The sequence below is a fragment of the Patagioenas fasciata genome, chromosome 17 (genome assembly GCF_037038585.1).
Source record: "Patagioenas fasciata isolate bPatFas1 chromosome 17, bPatFas1.hap1, whole genome shotgun sequence".
NCBI lineage: Eukaryota > Metazoa > Chordata > Aves > Columbiformes > Columbidae > Patagioenas > Patagioenas fasciata.
In genome coordinates, this window is record NC_092536.1 from 1,297,731 (window position 1) to 1,321,928 (window position 24,198).

At 51.7% G+C, this 24,198-nt stretch overlaps 1 protein-coding gene across 4 annotated transcripts in view; it reads right to left on the reverse strand.

The window, feature by feature from the left end:
• Positions 1 to 287: 287 nt before the first annotated feature.
• The window catches only part of ULK1 (unc-51 like autophagy activating kinase 1), a 67,830-nt gene continuing 43,919 nt past the window's right edge, over positions 288 to 24,198 (reverse strand). For 2 of the 4 annotated variants that reach the window (XM_065851511.2, XM_065851513.2), the window contains exons 14-29: positions 22,950 to 23,115; positions 21,806 to 21,866; positions 21,586 to 21,675; positions 18,008 to 18,133; positions 15,011 to 15,162; positions 14,127 to 14,210; positions 13,362 to 13,624; positions 12,553 to 12,737; positions 11,645 to 11,760; positions 10,941 to 11,084; positions 8,543 to 8,730; positions 6,782 to 6,960; positions 6,532 to 6,650; positions 4,373 to 4,530; positions 4,040 to 4,175; positions 288 to 3,444 (exon numbers count right to left, since the gene is read on the reverse strand). In XM_065851511.2, the coding sequence (XP_065707583.1) occupies positions 3,389 to 3,444; positions 4,040 to 4,175; positions 4,373 to 4,530; positions 6,532 to 6,650; positions 6,782 to 6,960; positions 8,543 to 8,730; positions 10,941 to 11,084; positions 11,645 to 11,760; positions 12,553 to 12,737; positions 13,362 to 13,624; positions 14,127 to 14,210; positions 15,011 to 15,162; positions 18,008 to 18,133; positions 21,586 to 21,675; positions 21,806 to 21,866; positions 22,950 to 23,115 (2,223 nt within the window). In that variant the 3' untranslated portion in view covers positions 288 to 3,388. The remainder of the gene's footprint in view (positions 3,445 to 4,039; positions 4,176 to 4,372; positions 4,531 to 6,531; positions 6,651 to 6,781; positions 6,961 to 8,542; positions 8,731 to 10,940; positions 11,085 to 11,644; positions 11,761 to 12,552; positions 12,738 to 13,361; positions 13,625 to 14,126; positions 14,211 to 15,010; positions 15,163 to 18,007; positions 18,134 to 21,585; positions 21,676 to 21,805; positions 21,867 to 22,949; positions 23,116 to 24,198) is intronic. The other 2 variants (XM_065851512.2, XM_065851514.2) reach the window with 2 other exon arrangements.

The window sequence follows — 24,198 nt, forward strand, 5'->3', positions numbered from 1 at the left end:
TGCTCAGGATCCCTGCTGGACCAGTTCAGCATCCCCACTGAACCATCTCTCAGCACCCCCGCTGGACCAGCTCAGCATCCCCACTGGACCAGCTCTTGGCATCTCCTCTGGACCAGCTCAGCATCCGTGCTGGACCAGCGCTCAGCACCCCCACTGGACCATGTGCCACACTCAGACCTTCTGCATCGCTCCGTGGGCAAGAGAAAGGGCTGGTGGAACCAAACATGTTAAACACCTTACTCAGATATCTCACTGACTGGAATTATAAAGTACAGAAAACGGGCCGCTAACAATTTCAAATAAACTTTATTTTCTTAAATTGGTGATGTACAGTTTAAAGCCAAAAAAAAGTCACACAAAACACAAATAAAAAATGTTGACAAAGTATCAAGCATTACCTCATAAAGAACATCATCATACGCTCTCACAAACCTGGATACGTGTTTATTAGACTGAGGTTTCTTGAAATCTATTACAGACGCCAGACACAAACGCTGCAACGGGAACGGGGCCATGGCGCCAGCAGGCGGCCTGCACTGCACCGCACTGCACTGCACTGGCAACCTCAGCACTGCTTGCGGTTGGTTTTTGGGGTCTTTTTTTCTCTTTTTTTTTGTTTTTTTTGCATACCTTATTGTCTACAAAGCAATAAATATTTTTCACAAAAAAAAAAGTTGGATTCACGCTACATGCAATTAGATAAAAAATGAAAGTCACCAAAGTGATGGCAAAATGAGTCACCTGGCTGATTGCTTCCCCCCCCCCTTTTTTTTTTGTATGTGTGGGTTTTTTATTTTTTTCTTCTTTTTTTTTTAGTTTTATTTTATTTTTATAATTCAAGCACAGTGGCTAAGTTTCAAGTATTGAGAGAAAACACACGTATACGTTTGTGTTCGCGTGTGTATCTACACGTACACACACATATTCTTGTACGTATATACACAAACATACATTGGTTGCAGGTCTGTAAACCAAAATTTTTTGGAGCAATATATACTTGTATACATTGAATATGAACAGTTTTGGTACATTCAAGTAACACAGCCCAGCGGGGAGGTGGGCGCCGAGCCGTCCCCCCCGCACACCGGGGACCCCGCGCTGGAGCCCTCGGCCGTGGGGCAGGAGGGACCCACAGGTTTGGGGTGAGCAGCAGAGCCAGAGTTAGTCCTGGCTTAGCACGCAGCAGTGGCCATGCCGCAGAGCCAGAGTTAGTCCTGGCTTAGCACGCAGCAGTGGCCATGCCGCAGAGCCGGAGTTAGTCCTGGCTTAGCACGCAGCAGTGGCCATGCCGCAGAGCCAGAGTTAGTCCTGGCTTAGCGCGCAGCAGCGGCCGTGCTGCAGAGTTAGTCCTGGCTTAGCACGTTCCTGTTGCCTCTCCTGTGCAGAGCCGCTCACCCTTTGGGAAGCACTCTGAGCCTCCTCGGCACCTCTGCCCACAGACCGGGGGGCGATTGGTTGGTTTTGTCTTTTTTAAAATGTTTTAATTTCTTTTCTCCCGCAGCAGCACAAGGCGGCGCAGGAGCCACCGGAGCCGCCGGAGCCGCACTCACCACGGACCGCAGCCCCTTACCCCAGCATTTGTGAAGCTACACCTGAACTCCCCTGGCTGGGGCAATGGGAAGTAGCTTTAGATTTCTTTACTGGCATTTCTGCTCTGGGACCAGAAACAGCCACGTTGCCAAAGCTGGTGCCAGCTCCAAGGTCAATGAACTTGCTCCTGAAACCACTGAATGTGCCAATATCGAGAGATAACAAGCAACGAGGACTTAACCACCACACGCAAAATATTTTTAGATCCCAAAAACAAAGCCTGAGGTTCCGAGTTGCTTTCGAAGATCCTTTTCTGCCCAGCGCTAACGAAATACTGCGACGACTCTGATAAATAGGACACACACCCGCGCACGCAGACGGACGGAACGGAGCCAGCTCTGCTCGCACGCAGCACCCGAGGCCTCAACCACAGCTCCAGCCACTCGCACCCACAGTCTCACTTGGCCACAGAGTCTCCTTGAAAGAAATGCTGAACATACAACTGAACACTACAAGATTTCTTTATAAAAAACCAAAACGAAGCAGCAAATAAAACTTCTTAAAAAAAAAATAAAACGCATTTCCAATCGTGTGTAGGATCTTAACACCTGTTCTTGAGCTCTTAAAAAGCACGGAGCTTTATATCAACTGTCCTTAAAAGAACATTTAAATAGAAAACTAAAGTCGTGGTACTGCCAGACTGCAGGTCAGCTTTGCCCGGTGTGGGGAGGACAGCACGGGCTCTGCGGTGCCTCGTGCCTCACACACACAGGTACAGTACAGTTAAATACATACAGTTACACACAAACCATATCAACACATATTCGCCCTTAGGAATACATATTAATATACGCACACACGTAGTGCAATGAAACAACCAGGAAGCAAGGAAAGGAATAAAAGGAACAGCATTCCTAACAGTCGTGATGTTCCTGGGTTGTTGTGTGATGCAAAGTCAACTTCTCCGAGTTCCCATAGTGTGTAAAGTGCTCCTTTGATTCACAAAGCTAGTGTTCAGGGTTCGGGGGGTCCAGGAAAGGGGTTCAGAGCCCGGAGCTGCCGGCGGGACAGCCCCGCGCTCCCTGGGGCCGGTGTGCGCGGACAGCCCGTGCTGCACCGCGCGGGGCTCCGTGGGTCCCGCCGAGCTCGGGACCGCGGGGGGAACGGATTCGTTTTGGCTTCTTGCAAAGACAGGAGCGTGAGGCTTTCCGCCGCGCTCCCGTCCCCGCGCACGGTCTCTCCCCACGCGTTCGCCCACCGGTCCCGCGGGAGATGTCCCGTCCCACAGCAGCGCGTCCTCCGCTCGCCGGGGCTGCTGCAGCAACGCTCGGGGAAAAGGGAGCAGGTTCCCTCCTCGGTGCGAGGACTCCAAGGCGTGTGAGGAGGGAGAGGAGGGAGCCTGCGGCTGCCAGGAAGCTTGAAGACGCCCGGCTCTCAGCTGGGTAGGGAAAAGTACACAAACTGGCCTTGATTTCTGCGCGACACCCTCCGACATGAACTGAAGCCAGCAGTTTCAGCACATCCATCGCCTGCAATGGACACAGCACTGGAATACCCTGTTCGTAAGCAAGAGGGATAGGCAGCAATCTTATCCTTCAAAGTGCTGGGAAGAAGCAGACTTTATCCTTCACCCTTTCCACGTCGGCTACGTCTCCACCCGGGGAAGCATCTGTGCTTGCTGCAGTCACACATCCCCGCGAAGGAATCCAAGTCTGGGGAACAACTTCCCAAAATGTCAGAATGCAAAACACGGAGCGGTGCCTCCTCCAGGCCTCCCACTGCCAGAACCGCTTCCCAGCACAGCAGCGGGAAACAAGGGGATCGGCTGGGGCGAGGGGCGTGAAGAACAACGCGGGGCTCAGGCGCAGAACCCCGAGAGCAGAGCTGACAGCCTGCGCTCGATGCACAGCTTACCTGGGAGACAGAAAACACAACACAAGAAATCAACTTCTCATTCTCCTGGCAATATAAAGGCTGCCAAAACATGCTAGAGATTGAAAATGGAATTAAAAAAAAGGCAGAACTTCAGCAAATCTAAGCAGCCCTTTGAGAATCGTGACCGCACACCAATTTAGAGCAGGTGAGGGCCTGCAAACACCGTGCTGGGAAGGGACAGGTCCAAGGGTTGAATAACTGGAGGAACAACAATGAAAGCCAGGAGGCAGCAGCTCTGACAGAGGTATCAAGATGTTATGAAGAACCACCAGCCACTGGGAACAACTGATTCACTTCTGGTTATCGGAGCAGCCACTGGCAGCAGGCAAGATGACTCCGGGTCTCCAGTGCCATTTGTCACAGCTCACGCCTCAGAGACCTGGCCCAGCACAGCCAGTGCCCGAGCCCCGGGCTCCCTCAACAGCTCAGCGTCTGGTGGAATCCATTCCTCTCTGCCATGTCCACCAAGATGCAGGCAAAGGAAAAAAAGGACGCTGGGTACTGAAACTTCTGATCCATGCAGCTACGAAAACACATGTTCTAGTGGGAGAAAAAGAAGTCCCTGAACACTCACATTTATTGATGTTTTCTATGTCCCCCTGTTCGGTGATGATGTTCAGGAGCCCCTCCATCAGCAGCAGAGCCTTGTGGTACCTCTGTGCGCAGTCCTCTCTGTGGTGGAACATCTCGTCCAGCGCTGCAGACTGGACCTGTGGAAAATAACCCCGTGCCAAGAGGTTACTGCCGGACCAGCCTCAGCTTTCCCAGCGCCGCCCCATAGCTGCACCAGCACCTTCCTCCCGCAGCCTTCAGAGCCCGCATGGAGTGAAACACCTGCTGAGGCCACCGGGAGGAAGCGTTAATGCCCAGCGCCGGCTCTGCGCTGTCCCTGCTCCGTGGTTATTACCATTTGCACAGCGTAGCTGAAGATGAGCTTCTCCGCGGTGATGCTGTTGATCCGATCCATGAGTTTCTGTTTGTCCAAGAAGAACCTCTGGAGCCTCATGTTGAGGCAGTGGCAGGACGACACGCTGGATTTATAAAGCTCATTCAGCTTCTTCACAACTAGAGTAAAGGACAGAAACACCTCAGGTGCTGCTTCCAGCTCTCTCTGTGCCTCCCAGTCTCCACGCACAGGACCCCAAGTGAGCAACTTCAAGACAAAGGGTTTATGTTAAAGCTGAAAGATGGGCAGGAAAGTGCTTGCTGCACCAACAGGGTCTTTGTCCTCTCCGCCACCTCCACCAGGTCTAAGGTTGCAGGTGATGCTCACCCGCAGGCCTGGTTCACCCGAGGGCAGGGCTGTTTTCCTTTCCCTGGCTGCCAGGAGGCAGAGGGCACTTGCACCGTGCGAGGTGCCTCCCGCACCAGCAGCAGCAGTGACAGACAAAGCCGCTGTCGCTCGCCGGTGATGACGTGACCTGAAGTACGTGACTTGCGTGTGGGTGGGGACGAGCAGCACTGACTCAGCAATGGAATCTCTCTCTCTCGGGACTCTGCTGTCCCGGAAAGAAAGGACACGGACGGCCGCGAAAGGCCAGCGCCTGCCCTGAACCACAGCAGCTCGGACGGGAGGTCACAGGACAGAGAATCAGGAATCAAATAGGATTCCAAGGAATTAAATAATCCAAACCAGCAAGCGATGCCACAGGCTTGAGTGTCCCCAGCTGCAGGGCACTATCCGCACCAAGTACCAAACACTACTGTGGTAACTGCTACCTGCACATTTGAAAATACCCACGCTGCACAATTTGCTGCTGGGAGAAGCAAATTAACCCATTCCATGAACCAGCCTCTCTTGGCTATGATGCAGAGGCACAACCTCACAATACCGCCAGGCCTTACAACTAAACCTGGTCTTCTGGGCAGAGATATGAGCAGAAAGCCAGAGAAGAGAGCGGCTTTGGGGAGAAAGGCTGTGACTCCTCATCGGAGAAAAGCACCGAGGGACAAAAACCAACCCTGTCAGGGCCAGAGCACCACATCTTCCTTGCTTAGAACAAATCTGAGAGGGAGTGGGAACCCAGATCTCATGGGTGACATCGGGAGGGTGAAAAGAAAAACTCCAGGAGAAGGGAGTCTACTTAAAAACCAAAAAGAAAACAACACACAAACACAGCAATATCCTCCTCCATGAAATCAATCCCAGCTCTGAGCTGTGCCCAGCTTATCAGCAGCAAGAGGACGGCTGTGGGCAGCGTCCTGTCCTGCACCCCTGCTTGTCCAAATACATGGGACACAAGTACCTCTGAAATCCTCGTGCCCTTGCTATGCCCTGAAAAGCCTCCAGGGAGCAGCATTTTGTGGGGAGAGAAATAGGACGGCCTTGCCCTGTTCCTCCACACCGAATGGCGTATCACACTACAGACCTAGGAGTTACAATCTGCCCTGAAAAGAGTAATTGATGCGGGTTATGACAACTCTCCCGTTAGCCTGAACACACAGGAGGAGTGTAGCTAAACCCACGCAGCTAGCTGCATACTGCCTGCTACAATCTATGTGTGCTTACTGTACTTCAAGTGCTTCAAAAAGCTCCCTCAGTAGCACTACAAGGGTAGTTTTAAAACTATTTTTTCTAATCACCCCCCACAGGCAGCTCACATCACCAGCCAGATGCAGGTGTGAGGCTGTAACACTAACAAAGAAGCAACTCCAGCACTACCAGTATTTTACTTCCTGTGTTTTTGTTTCACTTGAAAAGTCCTCACTGCCAAGCCAGGTCTCCATCTGCCGAGTAAGCACTTCCTAGGACATGCACTGTGTAATTAAGCTGGGCTTACGTCAAGTACAAATAAGCACCTGAGACAGAGCTGCACAAGGATTAAGATAAGATACGTTCCCCTCTCACTAATTAGTGCTGAAGGTTCTCACAGGGGCATGAACAGGAGCGTTGAGACCTAAAGTCAACGTGAAGAGAGGAACATTCCTCTTAATGCCAGGGGACAATAAGAAATAAGCCGGTGGGCACAGTGATGGGGTTCACACTCATTCGCCCCCCTCCACACCCTCTGCAGTACTTCCAATACTTCCACTCTGGGGAGCCCTGTGTGCCCGGCGGGCTCTTACCTTGCTTGACGGTGGAGGAGAGGCACAGCTTGCCAGCTTTGATCTGCTCTATGGCCATCTGCAGCCCCGAGGACAGGAGCTCCGCTACTTTCAGATACAGCACGAGCTGCTCTGCATAGCTGCAAAGAAAGAAGATGGCAATGCAAAGAGATGGACGGCACAGCGAGAAGCGTCCCGAAGGACTCAGCGCACCCCGATGCGCGGGCGGGAATGGGCGGCAGCAGCTGGGGAGCTGCGGCGCGGCGCTCACCTCCACTCCCGGCTGAGCAGGCTGATCTGGTCGGCCACCACGCTCTCCTGGAGCTGGTACTCGGACGCCACCGAGCTGCTCATCTCGCTGGAGCTGCCTTTCAGGGCAGCGATTTCCATCACGTAGTGGACAAAGGCCAGCGTGAAGCGGAGGCTGCGCAGGATGTCCGTGTGCTCTTGCTGTCAAAGGGACACCGAGGGATTTAGAGAGAGAAAGCTGGCGTGCCGGGGATGGCTGCTGGCCTGCAGCTGCGCCAGCAACTCGCCCCAGCTTACAGACACAACACCGGGCCCCCAAATCCCCTAACACCTCTGCTCTGGGCAGGGACAGCCCAACTCAGCACCCAGCTCGCACACCGCACCAGTCCCTCCACCCCAGTAACACCAGCAGTGACAGCACCAGGCCAGGAATTCCCAGGCGGCTCCCTGGAGAAGCTGCTGAGACTTGCTCCGAAATTCCACGTCCCCTTCCCAAGGAGCAGTCCCGCTCGTTCACAAGTCAGTGAGGAACCGGGAGAGACCACCTGCAGCACAGGCCCAGCTCTGGTCCGCACCGCAGCCATGCTTGCTACGACACTGAAGCGGGTATGGATTTTCAATGGCCAACTCCGCAGAGCACAAAGGGCTCTTGGAATATGCTCTGAAGGTTTTGTGACATGCGAATGGATTATTGTGCTCAGTAGAAATGGTGACCAAACCCAAAAGATTCATTACAGATGCGAGAAGCTGAAGTGGGTGGTATTAACAAGATCAAGCTGATAGTTCCTAGGACACTTCAGAGCAGTGTCCGACGTGGTGCTGCTGGCAGTGCCCCACGCTTCTGGGACCTCACAGAGGCGAGGATGCTCAGTTAAACTCAGTTAAACTACTGCGATCACATCAGTGCTGAAAGACCCAGCACTCTGGCTCTGCAGGTAATTAAGCAAACAAATGCAATTCAATGCATAATTGACAAAAAAATCGAGCTAAATACACTCTGAAGTAGAAGAGCAAACCCACATCCTTAGAAAAACGTACGCGTATCTCTGTGGGTATCTCGAGGTTTTTAGCAACACCAGCAGAATTCAGACACAAAGAACCTTCCCCAGCCCCAGGGAGGTGTCACGGAGCTGGAACCGTGACCAACCTGCCTCCGCGACCAACCTGCCTCCGCCTCCGCTGCCAGCGGGCAGCCTGGCCCACATTTCCAACGCGCTGCAGCGCGCGAGGAGCGAGCCCGGCAGCCCTCCAGCTCCACTCCCTGGCCCAGCTCTCGCGGTGCAGACCGCGGAGTCCCCGTCCCCGTCAGGCACAGAGCTGTCACGTTTACTCTTTTTCAGACCTTTCAGCGGGGGCCGTACCCCTGCCCGCCCCCCCGGTGCAGGCAGTTTGGTACACCAGCTTCTCCTGCTCTCAAGGCAGCTATTACTAATGTCGAGCCTTTTAGAAGAGGCCCAAAAGCAGCCAGTTTTTCTTCAGAAGCTGTTCATACAGAATGCATCAGGTAACTGATATTTCCAACCCGCCAGCGCAGCTTTGGAAATGCTGAATTTTAACCCCGGTCGTGGGCTGTCTCATGGACTAAACAGGTTGGTAACTGGCTCAAAAGTCACTGTGCTAAACATGCCCTGGGCTTTCTGGGTGCCGCGCTGGCCTGGATTTCTCCAAGCCAGTTTCCACCGCCTTTGGAAGCAACCCCCTCCTCGGCTGCAAACCAGGAGCCATCTCACCTCTGGATTTGGTTCGCTTTTATCCCCCTGACAAGCCCCTGGGATGTACCCACCTCCATGAGCGTCTCCTCGGGCAGCTCTGGTGCCTCAAACGTCACAGCACCTTCCAGGTTGGCGGTGATGGGATCAGCAAACGCGTACCGGAGACTCGAGGGACCTTCCACCGCATCCCCACCAGTGCCCACTGCCAAGTGCCTGCCGGTGATTGAGCCTCCAGAACTGAGAGAGCTGGAAGACCCCACTGAGAAGAAAAACAGGCAAAGGAATTACTGAAGATGTTAATATTAGGCTAGGTGTTCCTCGCCCAGCAGAGGGGACAATCCCGTAGGATCCTGGATCTGACAGGAGCAGTGACATGTACTTGGGAGGAAGATGCAAGGAGTCATGTGCAGAATAAGCGCTCCCCAACATGAGCTCCTTGGTGGCTCAGGTAGACCAGCCTACAAGCTCGAGCAGATTTAACGCACCTTCCAGAGTGTTTGTCATTTACAGAGAATTCAGAAGCATTTTTTTTTCTTTTTCTTTTTTCTTCGTCCCAACCCTTTCTGAATCCTGCCCCAATATCTTGGGCTGACTTTCATCACACACCACCAGAGCCACCGTCCCCACCACGGATCAGCACGGGCTGAACGCCCCTTCCCCGGCTTTCACGCTATCACTGAATGAACACCTCTGATAAGAGAGGCTTTTATCAGGGTTTTAAAACATCAACCACTTCAATGCAAACCAGGAGGGCTTTCCATTTTGTGCCCTGCGCTTCTGCTTCCCCTCTTTACAAGCAGGGGGCTGGGCAGGAGTGATTTCAGCTGAGTCGAGACTGTAATCTCATGATCCAGGGGACCCTGACGTACAGTGCCCATCAGACAAGCCCCTCGCCATCATCTTTTCCCTTTCTTAACCACTGAACCCACCCTAAGAGCACATTGCTTATAAAATGAGCCCTTCAAAAGCAGTTTCTGTCTCAGGGTATCCATCCCAGATCTTTCAGAGAGAGGAAAGGACCGACAATACCACATTCTGGATACCCCGTAATTCCAAGAGGCTGTTTGCAGAAGTTGTTATGATGACTCATGAAATGGCTCTGCCTTTGTATCTGTCAAGTGATCTCACTCATGGCTTGTCCAGGCACTTGGGGTGCAGTTTTAGCTTGCAAAGCTCCCCTTTTCACCATTAACTGTGTGCATTAACTAGAACATAAGGAGCTACTGCACAGACCCAATAAACAGAGCCTACGGAGCAGCTTTGCTTTGACTGCGCTCGCCCAACCCCGCATCCGTGACGCAGGTTCACTATTCAACTGCCTTCTCTTCCAGGTGTCCCACCTGAGATCTGGACTGTTCGGCAGACCCTTTAGGATCCAGATATCGACCCACTGAAAACCAGTGCTGGGATCTGCTTCCAAACCGCTATTATCCCCACAGAAGCAACGCAGGAAGTCTGCATTCTCTATTGATAACATTTCAGCCACGGGCTGCAGCCAGGACAGCAACCCCGTTGTGCTACAGGCCTGTCAGACACTTCATACAAGTCCTGGCCCTACACAGCTTTACCCTCTAAATAGAAAAGACAAAGAAAGGATTATGGTCCCAACTTTCCAGACGATCAAGGATGTGAGCAGTTTTATTTATGATGGAAACCCAAGCCATGCCCAGGAACCCAGCCCATGTGTCCCCCCATCCCAGTCAAGCAGCTTATTCATGGTTACATCCAGCCCCTCCCTGCAGTAATGAACAACAACGGAGTGGACCACATTCAGATGAGGAACAGCCAAGGCAAGAACCCAAACAAGCCAAAAATGCAAATGAAAGCGTCCAAATATTTTTTTAAACTGAACACAGACTCCAGCTCCCAGACACACGATCCCAAAAGGGCCAATGACCACAGCCTCAGCTGCTGGCTGACGAGACCAGAGCACTGGCGGCTTAAGAGACGGGTCTGCCAAGCAGGAGCGCATTTCCCCGTTTCCCACTCCAGCAGCTCAGAGCACAAGTGACACCGCTAATAATTTTGCATACAGAGCCATCCTGGCTCTTTCCTAATGCTACTTGTGCACTGAAATTCTTGGGCACGGATGGTCACACTCACGTTTTATAGCTCATCCAAAACCCACAGGGAAAACCATCAGAACACAACGCAATCTTTACGTTTGTTGACCTATAAGCAACAGTGGGTTTATGAACAGCTGCAGCGTTATTCCTGAAGCAGAGAGAAATGTAGTAAAAGAAGTTTGCCTCACTCTTCCAGTACTGGAAAACCAGTATATGGCACGAGTCCTTGTGCCAGTGTGACAGTTTTCAGCAATAACGGGGGTTGGCAGGAGCCAGCGTGAGGATCTCAAAGGCACTTGGAGCAGCTGAGCTGTGGGCTGTGCTCTGAGCCACCACCAGGAATCCAACACATCGCTCTGCCCCCGGGCACTCCCACTGGAACAGGCAGGTATCAGCCCTTTACCTGAAAACATCCTGGTCCTCGTGGTCTGTGGGGGGGTTGTTCCACTGGGAGGGGATCCGACAGTAAAAATCACTGGGGATGGGCTGGCAGAGCCCCCAGCCCGGGCACCAGAGTGCAGGGTCCCTCCGTAAGCACCTGAGGGAGCTGGGGAGACAGTTGAAAGGTGCAGACTGGCATTACAGGAAGGTTACTCGAGCACGGTGTGCCTCACCCAGCAGCTGGTGTTCTGCAGACTCTCCGGGAGGCAGTGGTGACCAGCACGGGCCAGTGTCCCTTGGGAGGCACCGCCGAGACCAGGCCGGGCTGGCACGGGCCGCAGGACGCGCCTGGGCAGCGTCCGGCATTGCTGCAGCTGTTCTCCCCTCCGTGCTTCCCAACCTGCGAGCCCAGGGACGCCCACCCTCGCAGAGCCATTCGCATTCCAACCGCCTGGCAGAACGTTTCCACTTCCACAAGTTATCACATTCAGAAGGGGTCGAAAGAGGAAGCCCTGCCTACGAAAATCACACCGCTATGCAGCAGTTACACAGCACGCGCAGCCCACAGACCTCGAGCGCTCCACAAAGAAAGCAGGCACCATCGCACTCCTTGCACACGGCAGTCACCTCCTTCGCCAAAAGACACCAGAGGAGCAGGAGGCATTCAGGCAAACCGTGCACCCAGCCCAGGACATCCTGCCACATCTGCCCGGCCTCCCCACCCACCTGCGATCTCCATCGGCTTCTCGTTGTTGAGGCTGTCGTTGCTGCCAGCTTCCGAGATCTGTGCCCCGAACGCTGCCTTCAGCAGCAGGTCAGTGAGCCGGCCCGTGCTCAGAGATCTAAAAAGAGGCCAAACGACACGATGCAGAAAGTTAGCAGGTGCAAGGTTTCACTAAATTCTACTCCAGTTCGTGCCATTCCTGGTCCACAACCACTTAGCACTACGCAGCAAACAGGCTGGAGCTGAAATAACCCCTCTTCCTCTTTCAACAGAGCGTCTGAAGCACCTCCTGCTACTTGTAGAAAGCAAACAACTACCATGACTAAGTGCAGTAATGCAAGCACTGACTCCAGCATTATTCTAACACAATTTTTCTTTGGCAGACGACACAGAAGTTAATAACAGAGGACTCCTCCATGTCACTGCAGAAATCTGCAACCTGCAAAGAGGCACGTTAGAAAAACTTAACGCTAACACCTCAGCGACTTGGTATCTGCGATCCCGCTGATCTCTGCTCTGCAGGTCGGTGCCCATGTTTCACAGACAGAACACCCACAACGCCCTCTCAGCCACGACAGGCACAGGCTCTACAAAGAAAACAGGCATCTGCATAATTGCAGGGAGTCTGGCCTAATAACCAAATCCTCCATCCCCACTTGATGAAACCCTTGACACTAAACACCATGGGAAGCTGCAAACCATCTTTTATTTTATAAAAACTAGGCCATGGCCTGGCCCTGTAGAGGAGGACTTTAAAAATCTGCATCATCTCTGCTTGTAACCCAAGGGTGCTAGCAGATAACGGCAGAACGCTTGCAGATGCTATGTTGCAACTTAAATGTTAACTGGGGTTTGAAATTCGCCCCATTTGTCCCGTTTTAGAAACAAAGCACCACTGCGTGAAGCTCACCTGCCCTTGACCTCTTCCACAGGCCTCAATCCCAAGCCAGTTTGCTGGCAGTGGAAATGACCCATCTCCTTCAGATCTGGCAAGGTCCTGTTCCGTGTCGGAGTCACCATGACCCCCTGATGGGCCAGGAGGGTGAGCAGGTTCTGGGAACTTGGGGTCTTGGGAAACTCAAAGGGGGACACAGCCTATGAAGAACACAAAAAACAGAGATCTGTCGTTAAAGTGAAGGAGGAACGTTCCCCTCACCCTCCCATTTGTTTATTAAAATTAAATCGTATGATTAACAATCTGCCTGAAATAAAGAGGGAGAAATCCCACCCTACACAGTTACTTGCGCCCAACCCCAGAACGACTAAACTGGAAGGACAAACTCCACTGGAAGTTTGCAGCAGCCTAAGAGAAGCAGAGAAAGCGCTGTCACAGCGCCAGCGTCGCAGGCACCAGGGCTGTCACCTGCTTCACCGTCTGCCGGCCCCGCTGGGGATTCCTTCGGGACGCGCACGTGCGTCACCGGCCGAGCCGCTGTGTGCAAACCAGCCCCGGCACCGCGGGTCACCAACGCGCTTCTGCTCCTCCCCACCGCCTCTTAAAGCCCTGCGCCCTGCCCAGACACCGAGCACTGCTGCCGAGGGAGATCTGTCCGCTAAGGACACTGCCCCATTTCACACAGATCACTAAACAGCCCTTGAAGAAAAGCGAACGAGCAGGGACAAATCCAGGTCAGAGTTATCTGATCACGCAGCGATTCATCCTCAAACAGCCCAGAAGATCGAGCCGTGAGAAGCCCAAAAGCAGACTCCTCGACCCACCTTGGTAGGGGAGCCCATGATCGTGGGCAGAGGGCTCCTCTGCATGAACTCGGACAGCTTGGGCGAGGAGCGGAGCTGGCGGCAGTGCTGCAGGCCGTGGATCTGCAGAGGCTGGCTGCCTGGGCCCTGACCCAAGTGAGCAACCAGCGGGTCAGAGTGCTGCTTGGTGATCTTCTGCCGGCAGGAGTGCAGATCCAACAGGTTGGGAGCACTGTGGAGCCGGGAGCCCATCCCTCGAGGAGAGTGCTCGGGTGCCGAGGAACCTGCAGGGCCCAAACGGAGACAAACACATCATGTTCTGGTTCTGCCACAAAAAGCCAGCCTGATCCCTGGATCCACTGCTAAAACATGTAGTGGCTAAGGGTGGAACTGTGATCAGCGCCACAGTCTGCCAGGCCTGGTGGAGCTGTGACTGCAGGAGGGCGAGCAGGCACAGCAGGGACACGGGAGCGCAGCTTCTTTCCTCACTGCAGCCCTTGCGGAGAAAGGGACCCTGACTGTCAGAGTTCAGCAGCAATGGTGGAGTTGGGGGTTCTGAGATGTTTTTCTTTCATCCATTAACTCCCAAGTCTCAAATTAGAGAGTTTCCGCGACACAGGGTCTGTCAGCACTGGGAGAGGCTGGCCATGGGATGTGACCAGCACACAGAAATCCTGCTGGCCGAGCACCAAGAGGAGCTGCTGAAGGACCATACCCAACCTTGAATGCCCTGAGACTACGGGTCTGGCCTTTGCCACAGGAATAATGAGGTAAGGACCAACGCACCGGCGACAGGAATCCGGCTCCTCACTTCTGCTCCCACAGAAGAGGGGATAACAGTCTGGCTGGGCTGCTCTGGGATTGTTCCAACTTGGAGAGAACACAATAAAACAAGTTTATTCACTACTAAGTTTCCATTGGCAATAACAACACCATCCATCATCTGTTTTACAGAAAGACGCTGCTTATCTCTCCCATCTTCTCAGCCCTAGCTGTGAAGTAAAAGGATCAACAACTCCTGTAAAAGGAAGAAACAAAGCTGTCTCATATTAGTTTAGCCAATTTTAGTCTGACTTTGCAGTGATATTAATTTAGAGGAATAGAATATTAATATTCTGCATTCCCGACCAGCAGAGACTAATAAACACAGGATCGGAGACACGAGGGATACAGAATAGCTAGTTACATCGGAATCTGTTCTTTTACAGAAAACAGCAGATTGCATCAGCTGCACACTGGGGTTTTTCTTACCCCTTTTCGACTTGAATTGCTTGTTAGCACCTGGATCAGGCTCCCAGATATTCAGACAGCTGCTTTTCAGTGAGAACAGAGAAGTTCAAGCCCTTCCAAGGCCGCTCAGAATTCTGCTCTGACAACAACGGGCTCACGTTTTTGCACATCCCAGCCCGAGCCAGTAAGGAGATATTTTGCACTTACAGAAATCCTCTTCGGAGGGCAGCAAAATGTCTGAAGCAGACACGAAACCAAAGCTTGCCTCTCCTGGGACTAATAGGTGTTTTCCTCTCCTTACTGAGGTCAAAACACTTGTCAAATAATATATTGAGAAGAGCCATGGGAGAACACAAGCGTCTGAGTTCCCTATTACCTGGCAGCTACAGCTGGTCATTACCTCCCTCTTTACAGGAAAGGCACACCAGCTGCCATCTTACCTTGTGGTGACGGCATGAATGGCTTGGCCCCGCCGAAGGAGAGCTTTCTGGAGCTGGGCACAGATCCATGTTCTCCAGGATAAGGAGGTGAAGCACCGGTTTTAGGAAAACCAAGAGGACTTGTACTGCTAGACCTCCGGACCGTGCCAGACCTTACAGGGAAAAACAGCAGCACAGACGTTACTCTGGATGCTGGGACAGAGGAGTAAGGAGAACCACTCCATACACACTTGCACAGAGCGGAGCTTCGTGACTGCTCATCCTGGATCAAAATCCCACTGTTCCAGGACTAGACCAATACAGATTAACGTGATCATCCTGGTTCTCCAGAGTGTCAATGCAAACAAGATTTCGCCAACCAAATGGAAAGAAAGAATGACATTAAGCTTAGTTGTAAGCAGGAAAACGCACAACCTAAACTCTATTTACTGCAATGTTCTGCGTCTGCAGGCTCCTCCACCAAGATCCCCATCACACCCCTCTAGGTGAGAAGACAGTCTTTTCATCAAATCCTTCCTTCTGCTCTCAACTTGGAAACACCTTTTCCCTTCTTAAAAGAACATCAGTCTCAGTTAGTAGGTGGCTTTCTGGACAGGAATCAATGAATACGCTGAAAAAAGCTGCTGTGCTCAAAGCACTGCAAGATCCTATTAGCACGGAACCCTGCGGGCTCCCCGGTGATGCTGCGCTGAGCTGCTCATACACATCCACACAGAAGGAACAAAGGCAAATGGGTTTGTGCAGTGCAACATCACCCAGGAATGGCAAAGTCATTCCAATGAAGCCTCAGCGCATCTACTCAACAGCACTACTAGGTGTATGTTTCACTTTTGCCATGGTTCAGAAAATAAATACACCAATAATAAAAACCAAACCCTATCTACTTCAGCAGTTCAGATAAGAAGAATTCGATCTGCCACTCTCAGCCAAATGAACCCGCACTACATTCACATGCTTTACAATTTTAACCTAAAAATGACTTCTCTTCAGGTTGCCCCAGATTCAGAGGCCTCATGCTCATCAAATGTCTGGCCCCAAAGCAAAATGAACACACAACAAGGAAATGGGCACCTGGCAAGGTGGAAAGATACCCAGACATTCAGTGGCAGAAGGTACTGCTGCCCCTGTTCTTAACTCTCCAGGATAAGCCATCCAGGAGCCTGAACACTGTCTGTCAGGAGCTTGCAGGAAAGAACAGCGGCTGCTGAAAGACGGGGAATGTCAGATGCCACCCTATGGGACGTGGGATGAGCCAGCGAGCAGACGAGCAGGACTGGTGATGTGGCCAAACGTACCCACGTAATTACCACCTCGACAAGCACCATGCTCGTCCCCAAAGCGGCCACGTCCCGCGGGCACACACCTGCCAGGCAGGTGCCGCAGTCCATTTCTCAGAAACAAGAGCGTACATCAGGGTTTGCTGTCAAATGACTTGGCAAACATGACGAGGCACTTGGCTGTAACGGCCTATCTGATACACCTGATGGCAAAGTGTAATCACACCCTCAGTGCCCGGTGAGGGTTTCTCCTGCCATTCCTGAGGGGTGGCTCCCGAATTTGCAGATTAGAGGAAGTGATGGTGAGAGATAACTATGGCTTCCTGGGGCAGAAGGAAAACATGACGCCAGAGATTTTTGAGCAGGTGCTGAAAGCAAAGCGTGAATCATCTGATTGCACCCATTCCTCGAGTTCCTCTGCAGGATGATGCTCATCTCATCGTTACACAGCGCTGACTACAAGGAGCAAAACGTGACGATTTGACCCCCGACTGGCAGCTGCAGGCTGAGAACCTGAAGCGGCAGCTCGGCAGCAGCCTGGGGTGGGCACGGTGTGCCTGGGGCATCTTCTCCAGAGCTCCCACTTTAGACATCACAGGGACAACCAGGACTCTCTGTTGAGTTCCAACACTAACAGAGTCCCCAAGCTTTGCTGTAGAAAATACAAGGTGTGTAGGAAATGGGAAGGAGCTTCCTACAAAACCTGCCACACACTCCAACAAGTTAACGTAAGACAGTATTAAAGTAACACCAGCACAAAACAATCTCTCTGCTGATCCCTGATTAATAACAACATATAGTGTCTCTACCTCTGGGTTCACTCTGAATAAGCCTTATCCTGAATTAGGCTGGCTGAAGCCTGAACTTCAGCTGACATAGGTACTCCTCTGCTTCTGAAATCTGAACTTTAACTAATTCAAATACCAAAGCAACTCATCCAAAAAAGAGACAAGACACAGACATTGCTGTTTGAGTGCCCCTGCTGCACGAACTCTCCAAGACCCCGTGTGAGTCTCCCTCCAACCAGCCTGTGACCTGCGCTGCTGCTGCGAACCCAGATTTCCAGCCTGCAAGAACCAGAAATTACGCGTGAGAAGAGGCAGGAGCCCTGTGTGTACTGGACGTAGAAGGCAGCACTGAACCCCGCGGGTGAGCTGCACGCTCACGGCCGCACCGGCGTCGGGAAACATCCTCTGCCTCACGGCCAGAAACGGCTCGTGACTCAACAGCCCCGGCTGCGTGACCACATGGACATGGAAGACACATCATCGAGGTCGTGACGAACTACAGGAACCAATTAAGGTGAAGTCAGGTAAGTGTTGTAGCCCCAGCCATTTTAGTTGTTTATCTCAGATTTTCCTTTCGTAGAGGGATCTGCCAGCTGGACGGTTGTCCTGCTCGGACACCCAACCCATTGGCTTGGGAAAAGCTGCCAGACCCACACGGGCTCAGCCTGTGCTGAGAGCTGGCGGGAGCTGTCACACAGACACACACAGGCAAAACTCATGGCATGTGCTAACAAATCCCAACACTACTACAAAAATACCCCAAAACTACGTTACCACACAGGCTCCCTTCAGCAAGGAGGAGCGCCCATCACACAGGGAAACTTCTAGAGGTACAGGGAATAAACCGTAAAGCAGTTTGTTCTCCAAGCCCCAGGCTGTGATACAAGCACCTCTGCACTGACGCTGCCCCCTTCTCCCAGCCCAGCACTCACCGTGGAGACGCGTACTGGTTGGGGGACTGCAGGTTCTGCTCAATCCGACGGTAGTTATGAATTTGCGTTGGGACCGGAATGGGCACCGAGTGTCCGTACTTGCTGCTAGAAAACTGTCCTGGCCGGCTGTTGAGAGGAGACACAAAGAGAAGCTCTAGTGAGGGGTGGCTCTCCAGCCAGGTAATTGGAGGTTTATCTCGGTACACCGGGAGCGTCCCCTTGGCGGCTCTCGGGCTGTGGCTTTACACTGGGAGGCGGTTTGAAGTCATATCAAAGGGAAGTGACACCATGCATCTCCTGCAAACAGGCACCTTTCTTCTTCCAGTGCAACTCCCACCCACGGCCTGGAGTTAAACCACACGCCCCAGCACACCCCTCCCTGCAGCAGAACTGGGTCCTGCTGGTTCAACTGGCCCAGCTTCCAGCAGCTCGGAGCCCTGGCCAAAGAGCACAGCGCTGAACCGGGACTGAACGCCCACGGCTCACAAAGGGCACCGGCACACATCTTGCTGCCAAGAGCTACTCGCCATTCATGCACAGGCACTGCTGCAGCCACGGCATCTCCATGAAAACAACAGAAACTTGCGGTGTATGTCAGAGTATTTGCAAGTTAACTACAGGGTGGAGAAGGCAACTCAGGAGAGAATACATTTTTGGGACAGAAGCTGGTATCTATATACCCATCAATCAGAATATCACAGGCACAAAATGGGACAGGCTCATTCTGCAACCTTCAGACCTCGAGCTCCATCTGAGCAGGTTCATCAGCTCGTGCCTGACACGCGTTCCCCTGGGTGACAGTCTCCCTGTTACTCCTAACCCACGCTATACAAAACCCATGCAAACGCCACATTTAACTAAGTAGCTGCCTAAATTCTCTTCCCAAAGGCTTCAGAATTCTAGGATTAATTGCCATGGCAATGCTATTTACAACTGCCAACACCAATTGCAGGGATGTTGCACAATTACAGAAAGATCTTGTTGGTAAAGAAGGCTTCTGCAGCCTTCCCTGCTGTCTCTTGAGGGGTCCTGGGTCTGGGTCTGCCCCGTTTCAAGCATCCCACCACCAGAACTGATGCTTTGGGGAAGGTCTGTGGTTGACGGTGTTGAACAAAGCTGACCTGCAGGAACGTGTCTGCAGATCTCCAGAGTGTATGTGAAGAGACCTTTCATCAAGGCTGAAAGATCAAGATGTGATTCAGATTTCTTTGTTTCTCGCTCCATATATCTAACAATTTCTTGAGTTCCATATATTCTACCTTGTGTGCTCTTACTTCTCCCATCAAGAGAATTGGCTCTTAGGCTGATGTTTGTCTCTCAAAGGTAGCATGGAAGCCTTGATTCTTCACTGACATACAATAAGTAAAGGTGTTCCAGGTATCTGACTGCTCAGCGGAAAGGTGAGGCTTTCATGTCTCTGCCATCCATCAGTGTAAGACATTGTATCAGACAGAGATGAAGCGAATGGAGCTTTAATCAAGAAATCTGAGTGTTATTGTCAAACTTTGTACATATCCTGACTTTAAACATACATTTCAAACGCTTTTTTTCTTCCTTCTGGTCAAAATCCCTTGGAGGAAAAGAAGTTCTCGTGTGAAACGATGCCCCCTCTCTCCAAGAGCTCTAACAAACCCCTATAGGATCCAGGTTTCTGCACAAGGTGCGAATTGCAAAGAACACACCCAACTGAGCTGACACACACCAAACCTGCTAATTGGCCTCAAGCCTCAAAGGATACAACCGAGCATAAATTTGCAAGGACCAAGAGATGAAGCAGGGACAGGGAGTTTAATTACTTGGCGGTAATTAAACGCTCTTCGAAAATGGCATTAAACCCATTGCTGTGGGATACAGGCAAGGAATTACGTTTTGTTCAACTTATTAAGGATTTTCAACAAGGAGCTGTTTTAACAAAAAAAGATGTAAAAAGATAGCAAACCCGGAGTCCTCTGTGCCAGGGACGCCAAGCGCTGGATGAACAGACCTCACAACACCCACCCTGACGGACGCAGCCGGTGGCACCGGTTCAAAGCGCTTTTAGGGGTCAGACCAAAGATCGCGCCTCACACTCCGGATTTGGAGTGACTGCTCCAATCTTTCATTATTTATGTCTTATTGCCCATCCCGGACTGGGAAGGAAGCTGCTTGGAATGAGAAGCAAAGACAGCGAGAGCAGGAATATGTTTAGATCGCAGCCACGGGCACTGATTTGCCACCTCGTGATCCAGCTGAACATGACAAGGCCGTTTGGTGAAGACTGCGGTGAACAGTGAAAAGGAGGCAGCATTTGTGGTGAAATTCCATGAATTTCCACTCACTGCTGTCCAGAAACACGGCGAAATCCTTTAATAAAGACTGATCCCCAGAATGCAAAGGAATCAGTTCAGGAATAAGCTGTTAAAAAGCTTAGCAGGCGATGGCATAAGAAGCCTCACGCAATTAAACTGCACACTGTGCTACATGCTTGCCAATTAATCTGATCACGTCAGCAAGGCTTTGAGCTATATTCTTCTCCTTTAAATCTTCATGCTTCGAGGCTATGTTTTGTCATTTTCTGGGCTCCGTTTAAGCGACAAGCGTGTTCAACATATAGCCTGGGACTACATTGCCTTCTTAAGCAAGATTACAGGGTCATCCATCTCTTCGTGTGAAATCCCCTTCACCTCTCCTCCCCAGCAGGTACCATATTGCCAGACCAGAGATGAAAGCTGTCCTGCTTCCCCAGGGGCACGAACGGGATGGGAAGCAGCACCAGCAGCTCCCTGCGAGCTAAGCACGTACCCTAAAGCTTCAAGCTGTAGAGTCCGTGGGATCGCCTTGCACAGACAATTAACATCTTCTGAACTTAAATGCGTCGGCAGGCAGTCGCTGGTGCTGGTCTGCGTGGGCAGGAGTCACCTATGACATTTCTAAAGGCTAAGGCTGAGCTTAGAGCAACTGGTTTAGAACTGAACCTATGACCACACCTATTTACACTTGTTACTCCTACTCCTGCCTCCCCTCTCACTAAACAAGGCCCACGTAGCAGCATTGCTTTACACAGACACGGTGCAAGGACATGTTTAGACCTTCAAGCAAACTACAAACAACTAAGTAGGCCCCGATCTGTCCTTCAACAGCCAGGAGAGAAGAGCAACAATCCTCCTGTGCTCTTATCCTTTCCCAGCACTGCAGAAGCCCACAGCAGTCTCTGCCTTGGCCGAAGCGTTGTGCTGTAATTCACAGCATGAATTCGGAAGCAAGGGTCTCTGGTTGGAGTACTCACCACCTCTGCAGGCTGAGCACAGAGGGAATGAGTAGCACACACATAACCCTGGAGTACATTTACCTTCTGCTCGAGAATAATTCCTGCCCCTGCAGGAAGAGGGTTAATCCCAACTCTGTGTTCTGTCCCAGCCCCTCCTGAGAAGGGAGACAGGCACTGCTCAGTGCCCCAGGCTGGGGAGTTCCTCCCCTTTAATTAAAGGAGAGATGTGGATCTTGCCCAGCACAGCAACACCTGTAAAATCCCCTCCTGGAAGTCAAGGGGTGTACAACTAATCCCCGTTGCACAGTGATCACTGAACAGCCGTTCTTACCTGGACGGGCTGGGAGAGCCGCTGTACGGCGGTGAAGGAGATGGGGTCCTTCCCTGGCTTTCCAAGCCTGCTGAAGTCACCAGAGAGCTCCTGAGGAGAGCCAGAAAGAACCCAGCTGTTAGAGCCTGGGAACCAACGCTGCTCCCCCTGCAACACGTGGCAACCGAGCTGCGTCTGCCCAGCAGCCCCTGCTCAGCCCCAGGACCTTCGGTGCTCTTACCCGCTGTACATCAGACTGTCCTGGATTGGTTTCCCTCCTGCAGCCTCGGCAGTTAAATCACCTGAGGAACACAGAAGTGCAGAAAAACAATCTGAAATAATTGCCTTAAAAATCTTTAAATATTCAGAGCAACTGAGATTTTGGGTAGAACTTCCTGCTGCTCCAAGACTCGCTGAGTTGTTTCCGAAGTCAGTGTTTTGCCAAATACACATGGGTTGAAGCTGATGGGGATGCCTCTGATCCTTATATCCTGAAGTTTTGGAAAATGAAAGCTGAAAGGGAGTCCTTTTGGAAGTCAAAACCCGACAATCATTTAGGGCAGTAGGTAAATGCCCACTTGGTGCAAGCAAGCAGGTGCTGTGTGGAAAGCCAGCGGTGTGAGTTGCACACAGGGCTTTGAAACACCGGTGTCACAAGTGGCAAAAGTCCAGGGCAGCCAAATGAGCTGGTGCTGGATACACAACACAGGGAGTTCGTGCCTTTGCCAAAACATCTGAGCTCTGGAAACACGACTAGCACAGGACACGCATTTACCGGTGCCACTGCTGTTCCCAGGAAAAACACAAGCAACCCTGGGCTCTTCCTTAGTGTGAGGATCCGGCTCTACCTCTCCAAATTCCTGGTTTAATACAAGTAGTGCAACTGTGAAGGAGGAATCACAGCAGTTATCACCGAGTCCCAGCTCAGCAAAGCATCGCACACACGGTCAGAAGAAAAACCCAACATCTTTTCGATTTCTCTGGGATCTTTTCATTATAAAATCCAGCTTGCTGGCTGAAATCCTGTCTTAGACTGTGATGCTGACTGAAACTGAAGACAGGATGACATGGGAATGGCTTCTGTGAGGGAAAGACATTTCCCTGCGAGCCTGCTTGTCTTCTTTTCCAGTCAGATTTCCAGGTTCAATCTCTTGCTGAGGTCCCTAAGTAATCTTTACTCTCAAATCCTATCTTTGAAGGTAATTACAAAATCTCCTATGGAACTAACCAGTGAGACAGGTGTCTGCAGCAGTTTGAGAACAAAACCGCTCCTGCTCTTCAGTCAAAACAGGCAGGTTCAATCGCTCTTTTAACCTTCTAGTAACTGTCCTTGGCACCCACATCCCCTCTGCTGAGAAGATCTGCACTTCCAGAAGCCCCCTTACTTGAGAACTGCGCTGGGACCATGACGAAGTCATCGGTGTCGCAGGACGAATTCTTGCTGCTGCTCCCAGCAGAGTCCTTGGACGCGTGCAGGAAGCCGGGCGAGTCCTGGGTGGGCGACGCCAGCGCCTTCTCCTGCAGCTGCTGCTGCATCTCTCCCAGGGACTGCTAATGCAAGAAAACGGGAAAAAACCAAACACCGGCTTCAGCACGGCCACTTCATCATCCTGCCTGATCTTTAAACCAGACTGTACAAGGCTGCAAACAACACTGTGCTGATAAACCAGCGCTGATAGTTTGCCAGAAGCAGCTGTTTAGTTTACTGAAAAGGAACAGCCTTTTACGTCTGTGCCAGAACAGCGCATCCTTTGTTGCACAAAACACACGACCAGCATGTCTGATGCTCCCCAGATAAGAAAAACTCACTTGAGGTACCGCATCCCTCTGCTAAGGCTTTCTGCATCAACCATGCATTTTCTACCAACCCAACCTAACGTGGCTGTGAAACAGAGAAGAGTTTTCAGAGATGGTTTCGGTTGTTCTTTTGGGTTATGTTTTGTTGTTTTCTTCTTAAACATTAAACATCCGGTTTCTATTCGCTTTTTTGCAGTAAGCAGCACTCAGGAACACGTACATAAGTGTCCCTGTGCCTCAAGACAACTCTGTTTTGGTGTAGTGCTGATAAAGAAAGGGCTGGAGAACGGTGTTCAATAGATGAACACCTCACGGCCATGGGAGGGAGGACAGGCAGTAGAAGGTCCCGGTTTTCCTCCTCCTTCAGCCAAACAACGAACAGCCCTGCAAACCTCGTGTTCTGCAGACAGATGGACAAAGCCGGATGGTTTAAGAAAGATTTAAAACAGCTGAACCATACACAGAGTAGATCACAAGCTTTATCCTAATGCATTTGTAGGCTGAAAAAGACTTGAATCAGCTTTCACTTGGGCCCTGTTAAGACCTCGTTGACCCTCCAAAGCCTCTCCTGCTGTCCCAGCGGTGGGACTCTCACCGTCCCTGCAGGACACACAAGATGAAGGAATTTTCCAGCAGCCACAGTTGTTCTTTTTCCCCCCAGCCCACCAGCTGTGCCCTGCAGAGGTGACACCGCACACACGCTGAGCCTGCACACCCCCACCAGCAAAACTGCAAAACGGGACCAGTTCCCAACACCCCTCCCGATCTGGCAGTGAGTCTGGACCTGCCCTGAGCTTCCCGAACTGCGGGAGCCGAGGGCAGAGGCTGCTTTTACAC